We start from the raw sequence: 24531 nt of genomic DNA, 5'->3' as shown, positions 1-24531 counted from the left end.
ACATTGCCGTTGGGTTTCCGGACTCATTCTTTTATGTCCTCTCACATCGAGTCATGACTCATCGCTACAGATTTATTTACTTCGCCTTCCTTCGGCCCCGAAGTGGCAATGGCATGAAACCATGGAATATAAGCCGGGCTGCCGGTGAGGGTGGGGATATGCCCCGCTGACAAAGCGGACGGGGCGACTCACGCTTTACAGAACAATTACAATATAAATACTCGGTATGCCGATCGCTCATCGAAACCTAACCATACAATCCTACGAACGTACAACTTACAACATGGCCTCTTTTAAGTATCACGCACTTCCTGGCTTTGGAGAAGAGTGTCGCGAGAAATACGGGTTCAGCGATGCCTGCATCATCGGCAATCGGCTGGTCGTCACTGGACAGAGTAAGCAGTGTACCGGAACCACGTCTGAGGACCCAGGGCTGATCAGATTGCAAAGCGGGCATGAATCCTTTGACCAGAGAGACTTCTCCCAAAATTGAGGAGCAAATTGCACAGGCCTTCAACAACATCAATGACCTGATCATCCACACTCTCGTTCAAGAAGGTCATGCCATTGAGGAGAATAGTACTGGCTGGGATTACGTGGTCAAGCTGCGCGCGTTCTTCGTGGGATTATCTGGAATGCGCGTGGAAGCACGGGAGAATATGGTCCACTACATCAAGAAGTGGTGTCCTCGCCATCAGCCGTTGTTCACCATGGTCGGAATCGAAAGCCTGCCTTTTCCCGAGCACCTTGTGGAGTTTGAAGTTGATGTATGGATTCCTTAATATGGTGCATGCTATGGTCCAATTGCGGTTTTAACCCCTTGTATTCCACTGAGAGTGCGGAATGAAGAGGGCCTTTTGGTACTGAATTACTACATTATTGCTTTTATGCCTGATATCAGTCTCCTAGAATACCTTGTAATCGTCCAATTATGTTGGCTGGTAACGTAGACCACAATCACGCGGGCCACCCTGTAATACTATACAAAAGATGCTTTCCAAATTCAATATATTTCAAACATCAAGAGTCTAAGGGTGTTAAGTTTTGATATATAAATTACAAGTGGTATAGAGAAACTGCAGACTCTTTTCAAAATCTCTTTCTATATACATAATAGTAGCATTTTATATATAATCCTGTTTTTTACTATATTATACAGAAGTTTGTTATAATTCATATAAATAATATATATATGAATATATACATACATTGTATTTATTCTTCTATTTATAATGAATAAAATGAAGTGAGAACTTCTCAAACACTGTATTAGCTGAGATATAATAGAATGAAAAAGATATCTTCTATATAGGTCAGCAGGGTGGCCCGCCTGACTGTGTGGCCCGCTCGACTATTGATTACGTTACACATGGTTGTAGCTCGGTATACGCGTCTAGGCCATGAATATAAAAGTTTTCAATCCTCCGTGTTAAGTGTTTTATTCAAAATTTCAAAGAAGTGGGATACCGGGGAAGTAGTCTGCATGGAATTGGCAGAGGGAGGATCATGCCATGTAGTATGTGAACAAACCCAGTCTATAAAGTCGAGCCATACAGAAATCTACACATCCTTAACCGCTATCTACCATCGCACCCTCTCCCCGTTATAATTAACAAATTGACCAGATGTGGTCGACTTTGTCGCTGCCTCAATCTGTAACGACGTTAGTAATCCGCACCTAGTCACGATAGCCAACATCCTGCATACCTGGTTGGTGATCCCAAGAACAGTATCCTGGACAGTCACCGGAGCCTTCTCTAGCCCATTGGCTTGTGCTGCACGACTCCCCATGTCAGTCTGTACCATTCTACCCACCAGAAACGAGAGTTTCAGCATCAGCATTTCTTGACTCATGAGCTATGGGAGTGCAAAAGCAAACCTACCCCGGATCAATTGGCAAAGCGATCAAGTACTGATTCTCCGCATCGATCTTCTTTATAAGATAGTTTCCAGCCACCTTCGACATCCCATACGCGGCGGTCAACGAAGGGATCTGTTCAATTTCATGAATGCTGGCCAGGAGCGTAGAGACATAAGCGAACTTGGGAATACTGGATTTCTGCAGCAGGGGCGCAACAGCTCTGAACAGTCTAAGTGGTCCCAGTGTATTTACTTCAAAGTGAGACAGCACGTCGGAGTCGGTCATTTCTACTACCGGTCCGTAGTGGTTGCAAATGCCCGCATTAGCAATGACAATATCAATATGCACAACACTGTGCTGCGTGTGGATCTCCGATACAGCCTCTATCGCGCCCTGTGGGCTATCGGAGCTTAACGGCACGACGATCAGGCGAGAGCCTTCGCCCTTTGGCAGCTCATTGAGATCTTTCGCATTCGCGGAGGAGACGTCCCGGGCAGTACCAATAACAGTCGTGTCTGGCTGGGCAAGGTAATGTGCCACGAGGCCCCTTCCGATGCCTGTAAGTCGAGTCAGCCAAGGGATGCACTATACTGCGAGGAGTCTTCTCTCACCTCGATTGGCCCCGGTGACGAGGATAACACGGCTCATTGTGAAGTATGTACAATGGTAGTATTGTTCACAAATTCGCAAAGTCAGTAATTGGTGAATCGCCGGACTCGGGAAGTCATCAGTGTCATCGGTTCTCGCTGTCCGAGATGTCCGAATTTATATTGTGATAGAGACTGTTCCCACAAGGGGGCGGGACGAGTCGACCCATTAAGTGCCTCACCTCGGGTTCGGCATCTCCGGATCGGAACCGAGTAAAGATAGAACAGGTGGGGTTGGCAAAGGGTTCAGCAATCTCTTCCCGGACGATGCAGTGGCTCGGAGTCTAATTATGACGGATACGTTGGTTATCCTAGGGGTCTTCACGCGATACAAATGATCAGAACTCAAAGTCTGTCGGACGGGACGACGGTATCAGATGTCATTAGTTTACTACATTGGGTTTACGTCTCCCGCTGAGTCAGCGGTAGCAATTGCATCTTGAGATTCCTCGGACTCCCATATACTGCCCTATATAGATCTCCAGTGTCGCCTGTTCTACAGCTGGTTCATTCCCTAAAATTACCTCATACTTCACTCCAAGGTTTTACGGAATTGCAACACCATGACGGTTACAAAGCGAAATGTCGTGGTGATCGGTGCCACTGGCTCTCAGGCAAGGTTACCCATACCCACGTGACATTAGGCGACGCAGGTAGCTGACCTTGAACTATAGGGCGGATCTGTGGTTGCGGAATTACTGAAGCACCCTCATCTATATCATGTCCGGGCCATTACCCGTAACACCTCCAAGCCTAAGGCCCAGAAGCTCGCTGCTCAGGGAATTGAACTCTTCTGTGCCGACTTGGAGGGTGGCAGAGAGGCTCTAACCGCGGCCTTCGCTGGTGCGGATGTGATCTACGCTCTGACTGACTTCTGGCAGAAGCAGTCGGCAGCAGCTGAGATTGAACAGGGTAAGGCGATTGCGGATGCTGCTGCCGGAATCACGACGCTGCAGCACTTCATCTGGAGCGCTTTGCCAGACCCTGTTGCCCTATCCAACGGCCAATTCCTGAACGTGCATCACTGGAAGGGTAAGAGTTTGATTACCGAGTATATCCAGACCCAGAAACCGGATCTGTGGGCAAAGACGACTACCGTTCTTTTCCCCAATTACTTTGAGAACACCTTGACTGATCCCCAGCGGTATCTGCCTGTCAAGGTGAGTGATTCCGTTCGATCAAATCTATATTGAATGCTCATGTACATCACGACATAGGACGCCAATGGCACCTACAATCTCAGGTTCCCGCACAGCCCGCACACGGTTCTGCCCAATGTGGCAATCGGTGATACGGGCAAGCTGGTACACCTGGTCCTCGAAGCTGGCTCCACCTACTTCACCAAGACCATCGCCTTCTGGGCTCAGGCGTTGTCTGAGGCTGACAAGCTCGCTGAGTTGGGCTCCTGTATGGTTCCCCTAATAGACTTGTGGTTCATCATGCTAATTTACGCATTAGGCTACAATGTTCCGACTCACTATCACGCATCCAGCTCTAGCGAATTCCAGCAGCTTCTCATGACCCGGGACGGCATGTCGGAGGACATTGCTTTGGACTTCACTGAGCAGTTGCTGATTTTTGAAAAGTGCGGAAATGTTTACGCACGGGAGGAGTTTGTGCAAGCCAAGGATGTAGGTCAACACCTCAGTTCTCTTCACGAGTACTACATTTGCTAACTGTGTTAGATTCCTGGACTGAAACTTCAGACCTGGTCCGAGTTCATTCGCCAGCACAAGCTGCTCTAAATAGGGTGGAGGGATACACAAACCACTTTTATAGATCAGGATAGACAATAAAATACGAGGCCCTTTTCGGTTGGGCTCATGCTCATCATTCTAATCATTCTAAGGTACTGTTAGACGCCCAGATGCGCGGAAATGGCTGCACGATGCCCACTATGAGCAAAAGCACACCTTTGTATCTATCGGAATCCCCGTAATAATCAGAAGACGCCTGGTAACCAGGTGTAATTCCGATGAAAGTTCAAACCAGCAACCTACTACTCTAGCGGCCATTATTTCCCCATTTTATGGTTACGGTGGAGCTGCCAAGAGCTTAAACGACACGACTCCGATTATTAAGCGGATTCGCCTCTCTGTGGGCCCTTGAGACACATCACGATCTCTTGCAGTCTATGCTTGCCCACTTGCATTCCACTCAAGCGCTGAGCCAGCGTGAAGTTATCGGCGAGGAATAGTGCATCTTCTCGTTACGTGACCGATGCCGGGCAACCGCCCAAGCAAACGGCGTTCGCCACTAACACAGAAACGACGGCCGAAACCGAGACGAAGAGCATGCGACTCCTGTTCCAAGAAAAAGGTATGCCATGTGTTGTTGGACATGACTCAGATCCAGTCTGACACCATATTACCGGGCTTGCAGATCCAATGCGATGGAGAGTTCCCGCAGTGCAACTGGTGCAAGCATCATAATCTCGCCTGTACCTTCAATCGAATTTGGGCGAATTCCGACACAGGGTACGCTATGACTGCATCTAATAATGCGGCCTGATTGCGAGTTTCACCTTTTCTGCTCCATTTCCTTTGAATAATGCTATTTCACTCAATATTTCAGGCGCCGTTCAACCTTATGCATCAGTCCAAGTGGTCGTAGCTAACTTGTTGGTAGCAACCGAGTGATTGGCGCCACACCCGACACACCTAAGGGGGTGATCCCCAACATTGCGGATGGGCAGCAAGACCTACTTGCCCGCCCGTCATCCCAGGTCGCTGACTCCACGAGGTCGTCGAGGATTGGAAATACGTTCCTTAACAACGTCACCTACCTAAGGGGGCACCATGTATTTTCAAACGAAGGCCAGAGGTGGATTGAATCTCAGGTTGGGGAAAGCGTCAACTTTGATAAGTTGTTCTCTCTGGAGCTCCGTTGGCTGAAGCCACTTCGATCGTATACGGTCCCTGGGGCGCACCCCCCTGCCGGTCCGCAGCTTCCAAGTAGAGTTAGCGTGGAAAGATATGTGCAGATATACGGCTCATCATCGCAAAGTCTTGTCTTCCCGGTCATCAGCCAGCCCGTCTTTGGCAAAACACTGGACCTTGCCTACAGTCATCTCCAGCTTCCTGGTTCTAACAGCGCTAAATCATGCGTCTATGCCTTCCTCTCACTTATTTCCCTGTTTGGCATGGATGACAACATCCACGGTGCTATGGACTGCCAGTCTTATGCATCAGTGGCACAGAGCTTTCAGATCCCGGTGATTGAGGAGATGACGGTCGACGGGTTGCAGACATTGATCATGCTGGTATGTCCAAGGCCTTCACCATGGTCCATGTTTTAAATAGCCAACACAGCCACCAGGTACAAGTTCAATACTTTCTGGGAGATCTTCAGTCAGCAGCGGCGACATTATCCATTGCCACGCGTCTTCTGTACACACTGGAAGCCCATACCACCCCCACCAATAAGCCCTCTGCCCCGTATGATAAAGGTGATTTGAGATGTCACCTACGTGATCTCTTCTGGCTCTGCTACTCCTTTGATAAAGACACATGTCTGAGAACGGGCCAGCCACCTTGTATCAACGATGCACATTGTGACCTTACCATGCCTCCCGATTATGTGCGACTGCATGATCTCAATCTCCAACAGAGTTTGCCACAGGTCGACGAGCATCTGGTTCCACTTTTCCCATGGGATCTTCGTCTGTCGATGCTCAAATCAAAAGTATACGAGGATCTGTATACCGCTCACGCCCTCCAGCAGTCCGTTACCGAGTTGCTCTCGAGCATCCGCGGCCTTGATGAGGCACTTGAGCAGTGGAGGCTATCGCTCCCTACCGAATTCCGACCTACTCTATACTTCTCTCAGGAGACACCAGTCAGTGCCAATTTGAACACCATGGCAGTGATCCTGCGGCTCGGCTACTACCATTGTCTGACTGTCATCCACCAAGCTAGCACCAGATGCCAGATTCTAGAGGCTGATCTTGCAGGACCGAGACTTGATGGCATCGCTTCCAGTACAAAACTTACCATCACCGCGAGTCGGTCGACGTTATTATATCTCCACAAGGTACTACCTGTGGTAAACCCGGAGTGCTTTTGGTATGGGTTCTCGGATCAGCGCTAATCCTAGCATCACTAATGGTTGTGTCTTGTATCAGGGTCGTCCTCTTTTATGCCATTACAGCAGTCTTGACCCTTTTTTGCAATATCATCTCGAATCCTCGCGATCCCGACACAAACCACAACATGGACTTGCTGCAGAACGTGCCAAGTTTGATCCGGAGTATTCCTATCCGAAAGTTAACTGCCGGCGAAGTCCTTCACCTTCAGTACCTGGATGTCTTTACCACGGAACTCAGCAGCATTTGCGTACGTGCCATATCCAAGTCACAACAGAACAGGTACAGCATAAATTCGCACTATGGTGACACTGCATCCATGTATACCATGCAGTAAAGAAGGAATGCTGCGAGACTCTAGTTCTTTATTATCAGGGCGATTGGAGGAGGCTATTGGCAATTACGAATGTTTATGTTACCATGTTAATGGCTGGTTATATGTAAAAGCCGAATGAATTTTCGAGACTTCTAAATAGAACTCATTCTCTCCAGAGCACTCACTCTATGATATAGACAGCCAGAAATCAAACCACTGGACAAAGCTTTGGAAGCTCTGCTCTTTCGCCCATTTCTCGTATGGGTCGGACAAAAATGCCCGCGACTTGGAGTATCTCTTAGCATGCGCCTAGACGGCAAGGACGGCTAGACCCAACTTACTGCAAATCCATGTGCAACATCGGAGAAGATCTGCATATTAAACCTTTTCTTTTCGTTCGTCATAATCTCAACGGCGCGGGCGCGTTGCTCCGGCATAAAGAGACCGTCTATGTTCGGCACAGAAAAGAGAATAGGCGCTTGTACTGGTCAACAGTCTATACAACACCGGCTGAATGATTCTTACCATCGATACCGAACACATGGCTCTCGTTCATGAACGACGGGTGAGCGATAGCGCCAGCCCTGCAGATTCCGTCCTTGGAAAGCTGGGTACACACAAACCGCGCCCCCCAGCTGTCATATAATTAAATATCAAACATCAGCCTCTGCTCTCCGGGCTCACCATAATGTAACTTACCAATGCCCGGCGCAAACAAACTTGACTTCCCCGTTATTTCCATACTCTGCTTTGACGTCCTTTACCCACTTAGCAGCAATGCGGTCGGTGGAGTCCATGTGCTTGTTCTTCCAACTCTGGAAGTCAAAGGTCGGATCGTTCAACGGGTTTTGGGAATGCTTCCAAATGGGGTCCTAGGTACAGATCGTAAGTCTCTGCCGTTTATGCAAGGGTCTGCCGAACTATGCAGTCATACCCCGGCGAAATAATCGACGCCCAATGTCAGATACCCGCAAGCGGCAAACGCATCCATTGTAAGAAAGTTATTGATGTGCAAGCCAAAGGCATCTGGAAAGAACAAGAGAACATGTCCATTGGACTTCGTCTTGTCCGGTGTGGCCACGTAGGTGTCCACGCCTCCAATTTGCATGAGATAGCCTGCCGGCTCTCCCGAATGGATGGAACCTTTCAGACAGCAAAGTTCAGCCGGCTTGGCAAGAACTGGATCCTCTGGAGCGCTCATTGTATCTATGGCTAGCGCAGAAGATTGGAATTATGCTGGCTTTCTGGCTTCGTGCCGGTATATGGGGGTTTATAGACTGGCTTTTCCTTCGACGAGTTCGGTGTGCGCGGATCGTCGGGGCATCTTCGGCACTGCGATTTGCGAGCCGAGTTCGGGCGTATCTCCCCGATGGCGGTCGTCAATCCCCCGCGGGGATTCAGCCGAGCCCTTGATGCTGTGGACGCGGACGAAGCGATACGAGCCAGCATTGTTACCCCCGCGGCTGATTTGTTGCCTGCCCTTTTTATTTAATCGCGACTTGCCCGTGGTAAGGGATCATCATGAAGAGTCGCACACATACGCGAGCATTCTCCCAACATGAGCGGCGATACTATTAGAGACTTGCACGTGGCCATTGTCGGTAGGTCTCCTTGAGATGCATCGACCTTTCGTGGTACTGATCTGAGACCGAGTCTAGGCGCCGGAATTGGGGGACTCGCCCTGGCCATGGGCCTGGAAAAGAAAGGAGTACCCTATACGATCTATGAAGCAGCCCCGGAATTTTCAGTCGTGGGGTAAGTCCAGACCCACAATAGTCGGACAATAGATTTACAGTTTGACACAAGGGACAGCGCGGGCATCGGATTCGGCCCGAATGGCGATCTAGCACTGGACATGCTGCAAGAAGGGTTCCGTGCAGAATACGAGAAGGTCTGTGTGGGCAATAAGCCCGGCGAGCCTCAGGATATCTACTATGAGGGCATGCTCTTGCAGCCAGGTCTTGGTACGCAGATCTCCTCACTTTCCTGCACCACCAGCGTGGATTCCCATTCACACTGTCTGTCATAGGTCTCAACGAACCATGGCGCGGCAAGTCTGCCTGGGGCCACCCAAAATACGTCCGCAGAAGTGTCTGTCACTCCCCATCCACGTTAAAGCCAGCTATAGGAGCGGCACTGATGTTGAGCAGGCCCATCGCCACGCAGTCCTTGAAATCATGACCAAATACATCTCAGTCGAGAAGGTCCGTTTCAGCAAGACCTTGGTGGGGATTCAACAGTATGCAGGCAAGGTCATCTTGAAGTTTGCAGATGGCGATACTGCTGAGGCTAGTATCCTTGTCGGCGCCGATGGTATTAAGAGTATGGTGAGAAAGCATGTTTTGGGACCGTTGTATCCCAGCCAGGTCGAGCCGGTGTATGCCGACTCGTATTGCTACCGAGGCGTGATCCCAATATCCGAAGCCAGAGAAATCTTTGGAGATCTCACCGACGTGGCGAAGATGTTCGTGGGCGACAAGCGCTGTTGTATCACGTATATGATTTCGAAAGGCGAGGTAAGTTTGATATTTTGCTGGGTTGCGATTGTGTGCTAAACGATGCCGGTTTCAAGGAATTCAATTTCCTCCTCTGCGCACTGGATGATAAGCCCTGGGAACTCAAGAACTCAGTATCCCAGAAGATCAGCCATGAGGCCATGATGGCTGACTTCGAAGGCCCCGAAGTGGACGAACGATTCCGCCGCTTGCTGAGGAAGGCCAGACCGGTGAAGTGGGGATTCTTCCATCATCGGTACACGTCGACATATTATCGTGATCGGGTCGTGCTTCTGGGTGACAGCGCCCATGCGTCCCTGCCGTTCCAGGCCGCCGGTGCTGGTCAGGGCTTAGAGGATTCCTTGATACTCTCCAACCTTCTAGCGAGGATATATCACGCCCCTGAGCAAGGTGCAGCACTGGCACCATATATTTCTGCCGGTCTTGCAGCGTATGACGCTATTAGACGGCCAAGAGCTCAGAAGCAATTAGAGCGGGCGTATGAAATGAGCCACATGCTTCACTTCCAGCACCCGGAAACTGGCAAAACGGTTGATAAGATTGCTTCGAAACTGCAAAAACAATGGTTTGACTGGATCTGGTTTCATGACTTGAATGGAGACATTGACGCTGCATTCCATAAATTGGACGAGGCCTTGAATGCGTAAGTGATCTCTGAAGATGTACGCTGCTTTACAAGAGATAAAGTGGCGTGTATACACACCTAGTCCAAAACACTCATGCTAATGGAGGCTCGTTTGTATCCAGGGCGAAGATTTGACATCAGATAATCTCAATGACTCCATAAGTGTCCGATCCTTTTTCTGTCCACTCTGTCTGATTCTGGTAGTTTTTGTTGAGATACGCGTTCATACTTTGTGTCCGTCCCATGTGCGCGTCCAGGACTTTAAAATTCATACTGTCTCTTATATCTTTGCTAAATATTATCACAAATGCGTCCTCATGGAGTGGAAGTCAAGCTTTCATTCAAAAATCATCTCGGGCTAAATATGGATACAAGGCTAATCTCCCCAGATAGCCAAGGTTATCGGAGACTGCCGACTGTCGTCGAACAAGCTACACTTGTAGGCAATGTCTTAGTAGGTGGAGCTTAGCTGGTCAAGGCTCAGGCTCAATCCGCCAAAGGAATGACCGAATAACTCGCCCCTGGGAAGTGGAACCATATCTGGGTCTGGTAGAGATGAGAGTCCAACGGTAGACCAAAGCTGTTCATCCGTGAGCTCCTCACTTCCGGTATCCGCAACACAACCATTCCCGAGACTATCTTGTTTAGCAACTGGGTGACGATATTCTGCCGCGTCAGCCTTCAAACACTGTGATACGAAGATTTTCCAACCCCACTAACCTTGGTCACTCTGTGGTTGGGAAAGACGTGCGATGAACCTCGCACAATCGTACACCACATGATTGTCCTTGTCTAACTTATCTAGGGATACCACCGCTTGATTTAGAGAGTCCTGAACAGAGCTCTGAGTGGCGTTGTCGTTAATATAGACTGCATGTTGCTCCAACACGGAGCGTCCCAGGATCACCAAAGCCGAATTTAATACTCAACGTGATCAGTTAGTATGCCAATGTGCAAGTATACATGACTCAGTCTACATGGGGATCACCTACCATGAAATAAAGTAAAGAACCAAACATCTAACCTGGTGTGAGAAGGGTACGGCGCGTTGATAACTGCATGCACTACTTCGATTGTCTTCTCAGCAGAGACTATGCACTCGTGGGCTTCCGCCACTGCAAGCTGAATTCTATAAGGTAATGGTCTCCCTGTGGGAGAACCTAACAAGGTCAAGTAACGCAGGATGGTGCATAGAAGTGGTCGATGGATTAAAATGTTGACAAAATGATATCGAAGCGTAAGAATGATCCGCAACCGGTTTAATACTGTATTATCATTTTGCAGATGAACATCCGATCCAGTCTCATACAGGTCCAGACATGATGGTAAACTGGAAGTCCATCGCCGAAGGTCCTGTCGCATCGTACTTGCCGCGTGAATAGCGGTACTCTCGTCGATCTTTTGATCCCCAGGCCCAAGATTCTGGCCGTATTGTGTGGCTAGGGACCGACCCACAACCTGGAGCAGCCGCACGGTCGCGTCGAAGAACGCCGTGTGAATGTCGCCGGCATTCGAATGATGTGTGGTTGTTTCGGTCATGGTCACCCATGGCGATGGCAACTTCACCACGATATACTCGTCTGGAATTACCGGCGGGCGTCCCCACGTGACGCTCAGGATTCTGTCCAAACAGTAGATCGTGAGCCAGGTACGTCGGCGGATTTCTTGCTGTATGGGGTGAAGCCCCTGTGCTGCTTGCTCTGAGTGCAGACCTAACGCCGTCGCTGTTCGTACGAGCATCCCATGCATTGTCCACATCTGAACAGGCATCTGTGTGCCTTGAAGATAGAGCACGGCCAGCAGAAGATATTGTACAATGTCAAGGCTGACTGTTCGCACTGACAATTCGCTGCAGAGGGATACCGCCCGTTGAAAAAGAACATGGGACCGCCTGAACCGATGCTTTGCCGAGACCTTTCCATTTTGATTAATGTGGGTAGCCATTGCAAAGGTCATGGTGAGCACACCGAGCCAGCCTCTCCGGGCTTTGACAAAACCGCTTGCCTTGTACTCATTGTATGTGTCTCTGAAGGTCGGCTCATGGAGAAAAGGAAAGAGAGAGCCATAGTCATTGAAATAAATGTCCAGCAAGGAGTCCATCTCTGTTTCGGAAACAAGGGTCGTGGGCGAGGAAGGCTGGTCTTTAGGAGACTTCATGACTGACTGCTGTTGAGACACCGGCGCGATGTTGCACTCAACAAAACCATTTTCATTGCATGGTGACTTCGTCTTGGTCCGCTTGGCGGTCAAATCTAGAGACATAGCCTCTAGAAGACAACGCGTGAACGCAATGCTGGATGATTCGCCGTAAAACTCAGTGGTCGGTTCGTCGACAAAGCCAAGGGCAAGGCCATCTGTCTTTGTGTCGTCCGACCCGGGGTCCTCCCCATTGACTCCATCGACGTGAACCTCATCTTGTATCTGTCGGACAGTACTGATGCTCGAGTGATCACCCATGGGTGGATCACATCTGTTTACTTTATCTGTTGCGCATACAGAGAGATGCCCTGTCAGCAAGTCGTCATGCCGTTGCAGTCGGCTCTCGACGCATCTCAGTCGCTGTTCCAGGTCTGCGACATATTCTTTGCGGACCAAAACATTTGTTGAGCAGTCAGACGGCTCATACACACACTCAATGGTCAGTGATAAGCATGTTGAGCACGACGGCCGCTGTCCATCGCATCTGCGCAGTTTTCTCTTCAGCACAATATCCAGCCTGCCGACAACAATTCATATCACGGACTTGCTCACCTGGACTTCCGCGCTCGGCATGCACTGCACGCCAAAGCGGTGCGTCGCCGTTTTGCTAGTGGCTCTCCTTCTCTATGCGTCCGAATCATATCGCCACGTTGTGCAGATGCGGTTGGTGCCATTAGGTAGTGTAAGAACCAAATGGCGCATTGCGCGGATGACTTCACATCAGGAGAAGGGCTGCATGTGGTGGACGCTGGAAATATGAGAGTGCTTGCTATCTACCGTCGCTGACTACCCCGCTGCGGCACAGCGGGGAGCGGAGTAACCTGATAAGCCAAATGTCCTTGGGGTCTTGTTGATGTCCCCACGCGGTCTTCTTGATATGGACCGAGGGTTGCTTACGCCACGGGACGTCAATCCCTTCTTGCTGATAGGCTGATCTCCCGATATGGTACTAGCGCGCCGCTGACAAAGCGGGAAGTTCATTCCATGAGAATGGATATGGGGGAGATATCATTCGAATATGACCCAGGAGGACGAAAGCATTGAAGTCTCATATATACTGAGTACTATATATAATCCGGCCTATAGCCTCCTGGTTTCGTCCCAGAGAAAACAGTTCGATGACGGCATCATATCGATTTCAGCCTTTCAATCCAAGACGAAACCTTGGAATTGAATACAGCATCAATGTGAGCCTGTCACCGAGTGTTGAGAGGCTATAGCCATTGCCTTCATTATGATACTCAATGGTTTGAGCTCCCCTCGCTCCTGGGCCGCCGTCTCGACGAATTGGTTAAACCAAGACACTAGACCGAGATCGGCTTCGGCATTTCCACACTCCGGAGATCCGATCATATTCATGGAGACAATAAATAATGGAACAAACTGATGGAGAAGGATGAGACTGTAAATAGAAGGATGCAACAATCAGCATCATGATGTGGAGAATCTCGCGTTGCAACATACCTGATACCCCAATATGGGTGTGTAGAGGACGACATGAGGGACCGGGACATATGAAGGCTCTTCCGTGCAATGTCGACCGTGTGATATGGTAGGAATTGGCTATCTTGGTTACATTTCTTCGCTTGGTAGAAAACGATGAGCATTTTGTAGCTGCTGAATAGGATGTCCACGCAAAACCAGGTATCCATGCGGTTCGTAGTCGTAGTAAGGAGTTCCTCCTTGGTTTTGTTAGCTTCCGGGTGAGTAAAGATGAACCTTAAAGATTAACGTACCGGCGACCAGTCGGACATGATGGTTTGGACCTCGGCAATGAGACCATCTATTGTCCTATCGTACTCGGGTGTGTCCACGTCGGGTTCCGCATCGACCATGTCCAAATATTTTATCAGAACCAACGTGAGACGCATGGAAGCAAAGAAATGGATTTGTATGAACCGGGTGGATGCGTGATCAACTCCAGTGATACTCGGATCCGGAAAATTTACCGTCCAAGACCCGTCGGCAATGAGCGCTGGTTTACCAAAGGACAAGCGGAATACGCAGTCCGTTCGTAGTAAGTGCCAAAATTCAAAGCGCATCCTGTTCTTCTCGATCTCACTTTTAGGATCAAGGGGACCGCCTGGTCGCAAGATTTGCTGTCTGGGTGTTGGTTGGTCGGCATCAACAGAGAAATATCCAAGAGCTCGAGCAATAGTGCAAGCATGGGCCACAATCCTCCAGGACAGTTCACTGTTGCAAGCTTCAAGAGACATGGACATCTAAGCTCACTTTAGTTTCTATTGCATTTTCTGGACGTCGAAGCTAGAACGCACCATAAAGAAGGCAGCGAACAAGTCAGCCGGGGTATTCTTAATCTGGGCTAGCCAGCTTTCCGTTAGCTCCATACAGGAGTGGCAAAGGAATTCCACGATGGCGCCTCTGTTGGGATAGGGGTCCGGGTCCACCAAAAACCCTTGAAAGAGGACGTTGTAATACACAATTCGTATTGTTGGGTCGAGTTGAACATGTGGGTTGTGAAGGAGATCCGGGAGGGAGAGGATGAAATTTCTTTCAAAGGGAATTCGGAAACCCTCGAATTGGTACGCCTCATAATATACTCGGGTCCAGGTTAGCATAATGTTGAATATCCACGTGTTGTGGACGGACTGTACATTCTATCCATTTGTGTGCTGTTTCTTTTGTGATGACAGGGGAAGCCTTTGGCTTTGCGGTTTCTACGTTCTCCAACTGCGAGATCTCTCGCATGGCGACCTCTATGGCCTGGATGCACTTCTCGTTCCCCCAGAAGCGAGACTCCACGGTCTTGAGGTGACAAAACACATTGGAACTGAGAAGTGACCTAGTATTTTCGTCCTTTAGCCCCCTCAAAATAGTCTGAGCTACGCCCTGTGCTGCTGGCAGAGGAGACTCAATGCCGCGGGGTGGAACGCTTGGGGATGTGTCATCTTCCGAGCCGATGGACATTGAACGAGATGCATCTGCTGGCTGATCTAGGTCTGAGTCGATCATACAGTGATCTTCTAGACGCTCGAGTCGCCTAAGGATTTCGGAGAGGACATTTTTATCGTCTAGCGGCCTACAATGTCCGTGACCACGTTAGTAGCTTTCGCCCTGCTTGTCGCAAAGAACAGGATTGCGAGGACAGGGGGGAGGGAGGACCTTCGCTTGGTGGACCGTTGTTTTCGCGGCAGATAAGTACATACTGCCCCGACAGCATCGCATTTGTCGCATCTGGGGTCAAGCCTATTGCAACGGATCTAATGTTCCGTCAGATGGTGCATGGCTAGAACGCGCGGCTGAGGCCGATACCTTTTTTTGCTGACAGCGGCGACACTAGACCATAGTCAGTTCTAATAATCATCTCAGACTGGCTGCAGGGATGACTGGGTTCAGCCTACCGAAATAGGCTTGCGGGAGCTCATCCTCCAAGCAGTGGATCTGCGATCGGGGTTGAGTGACAAAGTTGCAAAGGGAGGAAGGGTGGCAGCGGGAAAGTCCTGAGTCCGAAAGTCCGGCCAGCAATTTGGCAGCCTGCTTTGACCGCCCGGGATTTCGAAATTCCCGAATGTCCGCCACGTCGATCGGCTCCACTTTCCCAAGGAGTCATCCACAATCATCGAGTCATCGCGCTGCGCTCCAGATCCTCCTCGTAAAAGCCGATGCCACTTAGGCCTTTTAGGCAGGCTAAGACCTTTCATGCATACGTCTTCACTGATACAGGGCCAGCCCACTGTGGCCTGGACCCGCTTCTGGTTGCAGACTGAACATCTGGCCTTCAAGGGTCTCTCCCCTATAAATCCAACTCTCCCCCATGCGGTACCATGCTTCGTCTAGTCGACATGCTCTGGCCTGCACTCACACCGGAATATCACAATGGGCCACTCTCCCGAAAGTCCGACCGGGCAAAGCCCGCCAGAGAAGCCTCGCGAAGACACCATCATTATCGGAGACCAAGAAGAACCAAGCACAATCGATGAAAAGACCACGGAAGAGCAGAAGAAGAATGATGAATCTGCATCGCTGGGTAATTACATTGTATGGTTTTAATTGCTCCCACAGTGTTCCGTCGCTTACTGTCTGCAGCGGCTGCTTTCCTACACCAACCGTACTGATCGCGTGATCCTTGCAATCGCCATGCTATCCGCCATCGGATCTGGAGTGGTAGGTGGATATCGTCGACATCGGAGATGTTGGGTCTAACTTTCGTCGTATAGCCACTTCCCCTGATGAATATCGTATTCGGCAGCCTTGTCGGACAATTTAATGGATACTTTTCGGCGGGAACATCTGTGACGGAGGCGGAATTTAAAGCCTCGGTCAGCAGACTGAGGTAAGCAAGCTTTATGGATGAAGCAATGGTCTTTGCCAATCATCACGAACTAACTTGATGATAGCTTATACATCGTCTACCTTTTCATTGGAAAATTTGTTTTGACATATTTCTCCATGGTAAGCCGATGTGTGCCACAAAGCGGAATAATTGCTGACGTTGCTAGTATTGTTTCCGCGTTATTGGTCTTCGTGTTTCAGCCACTTTGCGACACGATTACATGCGGACGCTCTTCGCCCAGCCGATCAGCAAGCTCGACCAGGTATCAGTGGGTGCCGTCACCAACACCATCACCACCCTGTCCAATTCTATCCAACAGAGCATTTCGGATAAACTAGCCATCCTTTTCCAATCTGTCGCCCTTCTCGTGGCTGCATACATCATCGCTTTTAAATATTCATGGGCCTTGACTCTGGTCACTAGTTCCGCACTTCTATTTATCCTGATCGCTGTCAGCATAACACTACCCCGTTTAACGAAAGCCCAGCAAAGTGTCGACAAGGCAGATGAGAAGCAGTCATCCATCGCAGCGGAGGTGTTTAGCTCAGTTCGCACAGTGGTATCACTGGGAGCGGAAGGGAACCTCGCCACCAAATATGCGCTTTGGGTCGAAGAAGCGCGTAAACGAGGGCGAAAGATGTCCGTGTTCCTCGGACTTCAATTCGCCCTAATTTTCTTCGCCATGTACTCTAGTTATTCCTTGGCCTTTTGGTTTGGACTGAAGTTGTTTCGCGACGGTCACATTGGGAGCATCAACACAGTCATCACGTGAGTATATCCGCCAACATTTGGTCCCTGTGCTAATCGGGGATAGCGTATTCTTCTCGGTCATGGTGGCAGTGAGTGTCATGGGAAACATCGCTTCGCCGTTGATTATAATATCCAAGGCAGCTAGTGCGGCGGGTGCATTCTTTGAGATGCTGGACTCGGAGAAGATAGACGTCAGCGGTCTTGGCGACTCCGATGCCTCTGCAGAGGTGGATATTGTGCTTGAGAATGTTCATTTCGCCTACCCTGCACGACCGGACACAAAGGCGCTTAACGGGCTCAATGCTCGGTTTCAGCGGGGAAAGACTACAGCGTTGGTGGGCCCCTCAGGGTCGGGAAAAGTACGATCGTGGCTCTGCTAGAGCGATGGTATCAGCTGAGTGGAACCAGCGATAAAGACCAAGGGGCAATCTATGTTGGCGATCATAATGTCAATAATTTGGATCTGAAGTGGTGGAGGTCCCAGGTGGGGCTAGTACAACAAGAGCCCGTTCTTTTCAACGATACCATCTTCAACAATATCTCCCTGGGGCTAATCGGAACGAAGTGGGAGCATGAGTCCGACGACAAAAAGAAAGTACTAATTGAGAATGCGTGTCGAGAGGCCTTTGCAGATGAATTTATCCAACGTCTGCCCAAGGTATGATTATGACAATCTTCCTCGTACCAAGTCTGACATTTGCAGGGCTATGACACCCCAGTGGGAGAGAATGGCACCAAGTTAAGTGGTGGACAGAGGCAACGACTGGCAATAGCCCGGAGTATCGTGCGTCAGCCCTCTATCTTGATCTTGGACGAAGCAACGAGTGCGATCGATGTCCGTAGTGAGAAGATCGTCCAAGCAGCTCTTGATCGGCTGTCTCGCAACCGGACTACAATCGTCATCGCTCACAGGCTGTCTACCATTCGACAAGCCGATCATATCATTGTCATGAAGGGTGGCGTGGACATCGAGCAAGGCACTCACGAGGAACTTCTCAACATCGAGGGTGGGGTCTACAGCGGCCTTGTCAATGCTCAGAAAGTGGAACTGCTGGATGATGATGACGAGCACACTAGCGACATAACCGAAGAATTAAAGGAAGATTTCAAACCTGCAGACGAACTTGTTCGACAGTCTACGAACCAGGATGGAAAGGAATCAGCGAAGAACAAGGGCTTCTTCGGCAGCATCGGGTTGTTTTTATATGAACAGAGAGCGCTATGGAGGTTCTATATTCCAGTTGTGGCCAGTGCCGCTGGAGCTGGAGGTAAGCACCCTCGAACTTGCGGTGCCAATACAGACTAACAAAGTCATGTCTGTAGCTGCGTTCCCACTCCAAAGTTGGCTTTTTGCGAAGCTTATCGGGGTGTTTCAGTTGACTGGCCAAAGACTGGCACATGCAGCCAACTTCTGGGCATTGATGTTCTTTATTCTGGCTCTAGGGACGGCATCATCTTACGGACTTATGGGATATTCTTCGAATAGGTTCTCTGTGGTAAGGTGCCATACAAACACTACAGCTTACGAAGCTAATTCTTGCCCAGGAAGTATCCTCCTTCTATCGAAAACAGTACTTTGACAACGTACTCAACAAGCCTATTCCATTCCACGATCAGATTGAAAACGCTTCAGGCTCCCTTGTCTCTCGGTTAGCAACAGATCCGAAGCAAGTGCAAGAGATTGTCGGAGTGAACGGTGCATTCCCACTCTCTTCCATATTCAGCATCCTGGGGTGCATTATAATCGCATTCACATTCGGGTGGAAGCTCAGCCTTGTTGCTGTTTTCGCAGCACTGCCATGCACATTTCTTGCAGCGTTCATGCGCATCCGATACGAAATTCAATTCGAAGCAATGAACGCCAAGGTCTATTCTGGAAGTTCGCAGTTTGCAGCTGAAGCCATAGACGCGTTTCGTACCGTCTCAGCCCTGACAATGGAAGATGTCATTCTGGATCGTTATTCCAAACTCTTGCGGGACCAGCAAACAAAGGCTTTCCGAAAAGCCTGGTACGCTACCCTCATCTTCGCCTTTTCTGACAGTGTCGAGTTGTGCGCTATGGCGCTTACGTTCTGGTAAGTGCTAATTAACCAATCCCTTGCCGCTGCATCTAACAGCATCGACAGGTATGGCGGTCAACTTCTCGCGTCCCGAGAATACCAGCCGACCGACTTCTTCGTCATCTACATTGCGATCATTCAAGGCGGACAATCTGCCGGTCAATTTTTCAGTTTCGGATCCAACGTCGCCCAAGCTATAGCATCCGCAAACCGTATGCTAAATCTGCGACCGAGCAAAGCCGAACGTGAAGAAGCCCACAACATCAAGGCTCAGCCAGAGTCCCTGCGAACCCGCTCTGGAGCCAACATCGAGTTCAATAACGTCGCATTCCGCTACGCCTCCCAAGATACACCTCTATTCACAAACCTCAACGTCAAAATCGAGAGTGGCCAATTCGTCGCCTTCGTCGGACCATCTGGCTGCGGGAAAACAACCGTGATATCTCTACTCGAGAGATTCTACCACCCCTACCAAGGAACAGTCCTCATCAATGGCAACGACATCCACACCATCGACCCCTCATACTACCGTCGCTCAATATCCCTCGTAGCACAAGAGCCACGCCTCTTCGAAGGCACCATTCGCGATAACATCACCCTTGGACTCGACGAGTCCGAGTTCACAGAAGACGATCTGATCCAAGCGTGCAAGGACGCAGAGATCCACGATTTCATCACCTCCCTCCCGGAAGGGTACTCCACTGATCTTGGAATCAAGGCGCAGACCTCGATGAGTGGAGGACAACGACAACGCATGTGCATTGCGAGAGCGTTACTACGAAAACCATCCCTACTTCTGCTTGATGAAGCGACATCGAGTCTTGACTCGCAGTCTGAGAAGGTCGTGCAGGCGGCAATGGAGCGCTTGGCTGCGAAAAGATGTATGACGATTGTGGCAGTGGCGCATAGATTGGCTACTATTCAGAAAGCGGATACGATATTTGTCTTTGGTGAAAGTCGGAGTGGGTATGGGTCTAGGGTCGTGGAGCAGGGGAGTCATCAGGAACTGTTGCGGAATAAGGGGACGTACTGGCAGATGGTAAGTCTTGACTTCACTTATCGATGTGATTGTGTTTGCTAATATTTTCGCAGTGTCAGGAAAACGCGCTCGATCGATGATTACATTCTACATAGTTTTTATTTGAATATAGATTTGGTATTTACCGGGGATAATATGCTGATGCGGAGTTCTTTCATCATCCGGTTAGATGATGTCAGTAGATACTGGGTTGCTAATAGAACTAATATCCTTTTGCGCATAAACTCTCACTAGACATCAAACGAGCCTCACAAACATACCTAACACTATCAAATAATCTACGCGCTATCTACAGACAACCAACCATTCTCCCTCTACCCTCCTACCCTCGTTATACACCCTCCAATCACGAGCCACAGTATTAGCCAATCCCTCTATAAGCACCGTAAGTTTCCCTTTCAATACAAGCATAGTCCACCGTCTCCAAAGACAGGAACAGGAAGAAGTTTCGAACCCAAATTGTACAACAGCTTTAGGTAATTCGTCGTATGAGTCATGAGAATAATACTTCGGCAATCAAGGTCCAGTCTTACAAATGCAACCTCAGTACCATCGTAGTGTCCAACCAGATCTGCCAATGATTCGCTTTCTTGGACTATGAGGCCCATGTCACTCTGAAGACGTAATGCTCATATCAGCATACCAGACCAACAATTGCGATGAACTGCCATGCCATTTGAACTGCTAATCAGAACGGTGGAAAGATGGTGGATACCAAAGTTTAGCCGGGTGGTATCCGTCGTGCGGGTCCGGTCTATTTGTGGAGCAAGGTAAGTAGTGCCGAGGAACCGGCTGAGTTCCTGGACGGGGAACTGCGACTGCTGGTTCTATTTTTGCTTTATGCTTGCTGCGTGAGATGGCTTACTGCGTTTCTACTTTCAGATGACTAACTCATAACAGAGTAGAAATTTCATTAATTTTTCGTGACACATCTAGTACGTTTTAGACAAGATCGTTGACGTTGGCCAAGTTCGTCCAGACCGCCACCGTTCGTGATAGCTAAATGAACGAAATTGATTCTGGCGTCGTCTTTGGTTCCCATTTCTTGGGTGTGCCATTGACTGGGTTCGGTGATGCGTTTGAGTTTCCATTCTTGTTCTTCCCTCCTCTCTTCTTTTTTGACTTCTTGCGGGGGCTGGAATTGTTATCGCCGGGAGCACTCTCTGGTGTCTGCGCTCCGCTTCGTGGGTTGAATTTTGGACTCGGCTCTGGCTTGTCGAATGGGACTTTCCCTGTCTGCGTCGGCTTCTCCGGATGGGCCGTTGTTTCCGGAACAGGCTTTGGAGATATCGCAGGCTTTGAAGGCTCCCTTGGCTTGGGCTCCAGCTCTGACTTTAGCTGTGTCTTGGGTGAAGCTGGTTCCGGTGTAAAGCTTTGATGCCTCACTGGCTGCGGCGACCGGAAGGTGAATGGAGGAGGTGAAGCTGGAGCGGGAGATGGAGACTTGGAATTATGGCCGGATGCTGACCCGTTGGCAGCCGCCTTGGTCAAGTTGGCAATGCTCCCGGAGTAGATCTTCATGACGAGTTCCAAGATGAACTGATCGAACTTTGCATCGCTTCCCACCCCGTACTTCAGAATATCGATTCTGAACTGTTCTTCGCCAGCTTTGAATGCCGCGGCAAGTTGATCATGCATGAAATCCTCAAACCACTTTCTACCAGTGAACATAGTAGCATAAACCTCGCGGGCAATCTTGAGTAGTTCCAGTGTTGACACGGAGTCAACAAAGGTATACATGTAGCGCTTTGCGTGGTCCAACAGGCCCTGGATCTGGTGTCGCTGAGCCATGTGGAAGGCGTACACGCTGCGTTTGAATTCCCGAGCTCGGGATTTGGAGGGAGGAACGCTGGGAGACGCGGCGAGGGTTTGATACTCGCCAGTGTAGAGATAGTGGATGAAGGTATGTCCAATGTCGGCGTACATTTCTTCGAGGGCGAATTCCTTCATGTAGGCGAATTTCAAGTTCGGGATTTTGAGGACGTAGTATTCGGGTATGGCGTAGGTGGTACGGCCGATTGTGATGTGGTTGACAGGGCTTGCGTAGGGACTGTAGTGCTTTGGTCAGTGTTTGCTTGTATAAAAACATAGGCGAGTCTCTCAATGGCCTAGCTACCTGACACAAGGCTGGGGATAGTCCATGATCGTTTTGGGAGGCGATTCTGGCGATGCGAAGACATTTTGGGTCGGCTTCTTTGGCGCAGTGCTAAAGAGATTGCACAACGGACTGTCTGCTGGGAATATCTTCGCCATTGTGTATGCCACCTGTTGTGAGAGACGTGGAAGGACTGTTGTGAGAGATGGTGATTAAAAACAGACAGACGAGCTCCTTGTTAGCCAGGCAATACAGGCCCACCGCCCGGCTTAACCGAATTTCACGGTCTCGCCGCCTACCGCGATAGGGAAGGTCTGTGTTTACTACCCGCAGAATGTTCTTATCTCGTGAATCCCGTGGTTGGGGCCGTGCCTGAAACTTAAAAGTTGATATAATGATATTTTAATTTTCTGCTGTTGGCTGACGCTGTGGTGTGGGTTGCAATGCTCTAAGCTTTTGGCAGAGTCTTACTTAGAACTCTCAGACTTCCGCTCATGGGTCTTTCCGAGACATCGTAATGGTTTTTCTAGATGTCTCGGAAAACTCCGCGACGCGTTGTTTAGGAGCTGCCCCAGGCACATTTCTCCACATTCTCCCATAGATACGATACGATACGATATTCCACTTGCCCATTTGGGAAAAGAACCACACCGACAAGACCACATGTATAAGTAATGATTTCACACCCGTACAGTAATTGAATGTGTTGCTTGAAAGTAGCTGGATTCAAGCAACTCGATATGCTCTTTGGTTCATCCCTCTATGTGCGAAACGGCCTCTATTAGGCCCCTGGCGAGAATCGCTCTTGGTAGGTAGAAAGCTAAAACACCAGTTTTTATTAACACCCACTCTCGCTGACATCAAGCAAGCCATCACCTCACTGCCTAATCATACACACAAACTCCTCAACTTCCCTCCCAACAACTCCCTTCCTAACCAATTGTCCCATCGACTCCACAATCCAAGTCTGACAATCCCTCTGCACCACCTTCCTCCCAACCCCATCCTCTCCCAAGTTCCCCTCCTGACTGACACTATTCAACGACTTCCCTGGCACCTTTACCTTAGACAACACCTCCTCAAACGCACACACCGGCAGATTCTCGATCTTCTCCACCCCACCATTAAACATCTTCCCCTGATCAAGATGCCCCCCATCAACCCACTGTAATGGTATCCGCTTAATCGGAATATCCGGACTGGTACGGAGATCGTGGCTGCGCTTGATCTCGAAGATGAAGCCGTTGCGCACGTCCCCGGTCGCGTGGATCTTCACTCCGACGAGGGGATCATCTGGAGAAGAAATCCAGTATGCCCAGTGATCTTTGAAGGGGTGGCCGTTGAAAATGTGGAGTTCGAGGAGGAGAGAGCCTTTGGGGCCGGTGGTGGGGACAGTGGGTGGTTGTGGTTCTGGTGGGGTGTGTGCCTGAACTGGCGGTGGACCGGGTGCGGGTGGTGGGGTGGGAGGTGGGATGAAGGACATAGTAGATGTTTCTGACTGACAAGTATGAGCTGGGGAATGTAGCTATTGGGGAGTAGGTATCTGAGAATTATATCTGCTTGTCTCAAGAGTAAATAATGAGTAGCAAAATGAGGACTAGATAGGGGTCTCTGTTTCTAGCGCAGTTAAGCGCTGTTGCCTGGGGAATGATGAGCGGGGGTACGAGGAGGCTGTCGTTATGATTCATACTACAACCGAGTCAAAATAGTAAAAAGGACAGCTATGATACTCATGGAGGATCTCCAGAAGTATAAACTCACACCTTCCACCACTCCCTTCCCAAACTCCGGATACACCTGAAACGTCACCCTCAACCCCGCCACCGCAGCCATCTGTTCCCAGTCCGTCTGGCCTCTCTGCCGCCCACCAAAGAACAGAATCATCGCCGCATGCGCCCCCGCCATATTCACATTCTTAGGTAGCCCAGGAATCAACAATCGCGAATATGGCGCCATCGCCTCGGCAATCTTCTGCAACAGCCGCGCAGCCTCTAAATGAGGCAGATCATGCATAACTACTGCATATGGTAGACCAGGGCCCCTTT

At 49.7% G+C, this 24531-nt stretch overlaps 10 protein-coding genes across 10 annotated transcripts; 5 read left to right on the top strand and 5 right to left on the bottom strand.

Moving 5' to 3' along the window:
• Positions 1–283: 283 nt before the first annotated feature.
• BDQ94DRAFT_168299 (Endoribonuclease L-PSP/chorismate mutase-like protein) lies at positions 284–782 on the top strand (the record flags this gene model as incomplete). The annotated part of the gene is made up of 2 exons (XM_026771018.1): positions 284–395; positions 451–782. 2 exons carry the CDS (start codon positions 284–286, stop codon positions 780–782), a joined length of 444 nt encoding a protein of 147 aa, XP_026629006.1.
• A 676-nt stretch (positions 783–1458) lies between these two features.
• Positions 1459–2739, bottom strand: BDQ94DRAFT_126682 (SDR family oxidoreductase). The gene is made up of 4 exons (XM_026763879.1): positions 2473–2739; positions 1884–2418; positions 1708–1807; positions 1459–1653 (listed from the first exon to the last, which is right to left on the bottom strand). Exons 1-4 carry the CDS (start codon positions 2507–2509, stop codon positions 1582–1584), a joined length of 744 nt encoding a protein of 247 aa, XP_026629005.1. The 5' UTR covers positions 2510–2739; the 3' UTR covers positions 1459–1581.
• A 269-nt stretch (positions 2740–3008) lies between these two features.
• On the top strand, positions 3009–4253 carry BDQ94DRAFT_186000 (NmrA/HSCARG family protein; the record flags this gene model as incomplete). The annotated part of the gene is made up of 5 exons (XM_026775028.1): positions 3009–3122; positions 3183–3668; positions 3726–3915; positions 3967–4139; positions 4194–4253. The coding sequence occupies exons 1-5, from the start codon at positions 3072–3074 to the stop codon at positions 4251–4253; spliced, it is 960 nt and encodes a 319-aa protein (XP_026629004.1). The 5' UTR covers positions 3009–3071.
• Positions 4254–4728: 475 nt separating this feature from the next.
• On the top strand, positions 4729–7086 carry BDQ94DRAFT_185997 (Zn(II)2Cys6 transcription factor; the record flags this gene model as incomplete). Its single annotated transcript, XM_026775027.1, has 5 exons — positions 4729–4827; positions 4891–4985; positions 5137–5770; positions 5827–6572; positions 6632–7086. 5 exons carry the CDS (start codon positions 4729–4731, stop codon positions 6927–6929), a joined length of 1872 nt encoding a protein of 623 aa, XP_026629003.1. The 3' UTR covers positions 6930–7086.
• Positions 7087–7830: 744 nt separating this feature from the next.
• BDQ94DRAFT_158133 (FAD/NAD(P)-binding domain-containing protein) lies at positions 7831–10071 on the top strand (the record flags this gene model as incomplete). The annotated part of the gene is made up of 6 exons (XM_026768888.1): positions 7831–8110; positions 8438–8509; positions 8567–8663; positions 8721–8930; positions 9031–9424; positions 9481–10071. 6 exons carry the CDS (start codon positions 7831–7833, stop codon positions 10069–10071), a joined length of 1644 nt encoding a protein of 547 aa, XP_026629002.1.
• Positions 10072–10497: 426 nt separating this feature from the next.
• On the bottom strand, positions 10498–12889 carry BDQ94DRAFT_185995 (transcription factor domain-containing protein; the record flags this gene model as incomplete). The annotated part of the gene is made up of 4 exons (XM_026775026.1): positions 10498–10700; positions 10770–10973; positions 11042–12732; positions 12801–12889. The coding sequence occupies 4 exons, from the start codon at positions 12887–12889 to the stop codon at positions 10501–10503; spliced, it is 2184 nt and encodes a 727-aa protein (XP_026629001.1).
• A 280-nt stretch (positions 12890–13169) lies between these two features.
• On the bottom strand, positions 13170–15634 carry BDQ94DRAFT_185992 (transcription factor domain-containing protein; the record flags this gene model as incomplete). The annotated part of the gene is made up of 7 exons (XM_026775025.1): positions 13170–13650; positions 13713–13930; positions 13985–14470; positions 14525–14808; positions 14864–15288; positions 15372–15469; positions 15611–15634. 7 exons carry the CDS (start codon positions 15632–15634, stop codon positions 13431–13433), a joined length of 1755 nt encoding a protein of 584 aa, XP_026629000.1. The 3' UTR covers positions 13170–13430.
• A 451-nt stretch (positions 15635–16085) lies between these two features.
• Positions 16086–20532, top strand: BDQ94DRAFT_185989 (ABC transporter ATP-binding protein; the record flags this gene model as incomplete). The annotated part of the gene is made up of 12 exons (XM_026775024.1): positions 16086–16247; positions 16296–16373; positions 16427–16542; positions 16607–16661; positions 16709–17310; positions 17357–17627; positions 17675–17950; positions 17996–18560; positions 18616–18788; positions 18838–19367; positions 19419–20391; positions 20445–20532. 12 exons carry the CDS (start codon positions 16086–16088, stop codon positions 20469–20471), a joined length of 3828 nt encoding a protein of 1275 aa, XP_026628999.1. The 3' UTR covers positions 20472–20532.
• An 858-nt stretch (positions 20533–21390) lies between these two features.
• On the bottom strand, positions 21391–22644 carry BDQ94DRAFT_158129 (uncharacterized protein; the record flags this gene model as incomplete). The annotated part of the gene is made up of 2 exons (XM_026768887.1): positions 21391–22441; positions 22508–22644. 2 exons carry the CDS (start codon positions 22642–22644, stop codon positions 21391–21393), a joined length of 1188 nt encoding a protein of 395 aa, XP_026628998.1.
• Positions 22645–23356: 712 nt separating this feature from the next.
• Positions 23357–24082, bottom strand: BDQ94DRAFT_139481 (uncharacterized protein). Its single transcript, XM_026765434.1, has one exon. It carries the CDS (start codon positions 23967–23969, stop codon positions 23364–23366), a length of 606 nt encoding a protein of 201 aa, XP_026628997.1. The 5' UTR covers positions 23970–24082; the 3' UTR covers positions 23357–23363.
• Between the last annotated feature and the right edge of the window lie 449 nt (positions 24083–24531).

Source organism: Aspergillus welwitschiae (genome assembly GCF_003344945.1).
Source record: "Aspergillus welwitschiae strain CBS 139.54b unplaced genomic scaffold BDQ94scaffold_8, whole genome shotgun sequence".
Classification (NCBI taxonomy): domain Eukaryota; kingdom Fungi; phylum Ascomycota; class Eurotiomycetes; order Eurotiales; family Aspergillaceae; genus Aspergillus; species Aspergillus welwitschiae.
Note: the sequence above shows the minus strand (reverse complement) of the source record. Positions and strands in the feature narration are given on the sequence as shown.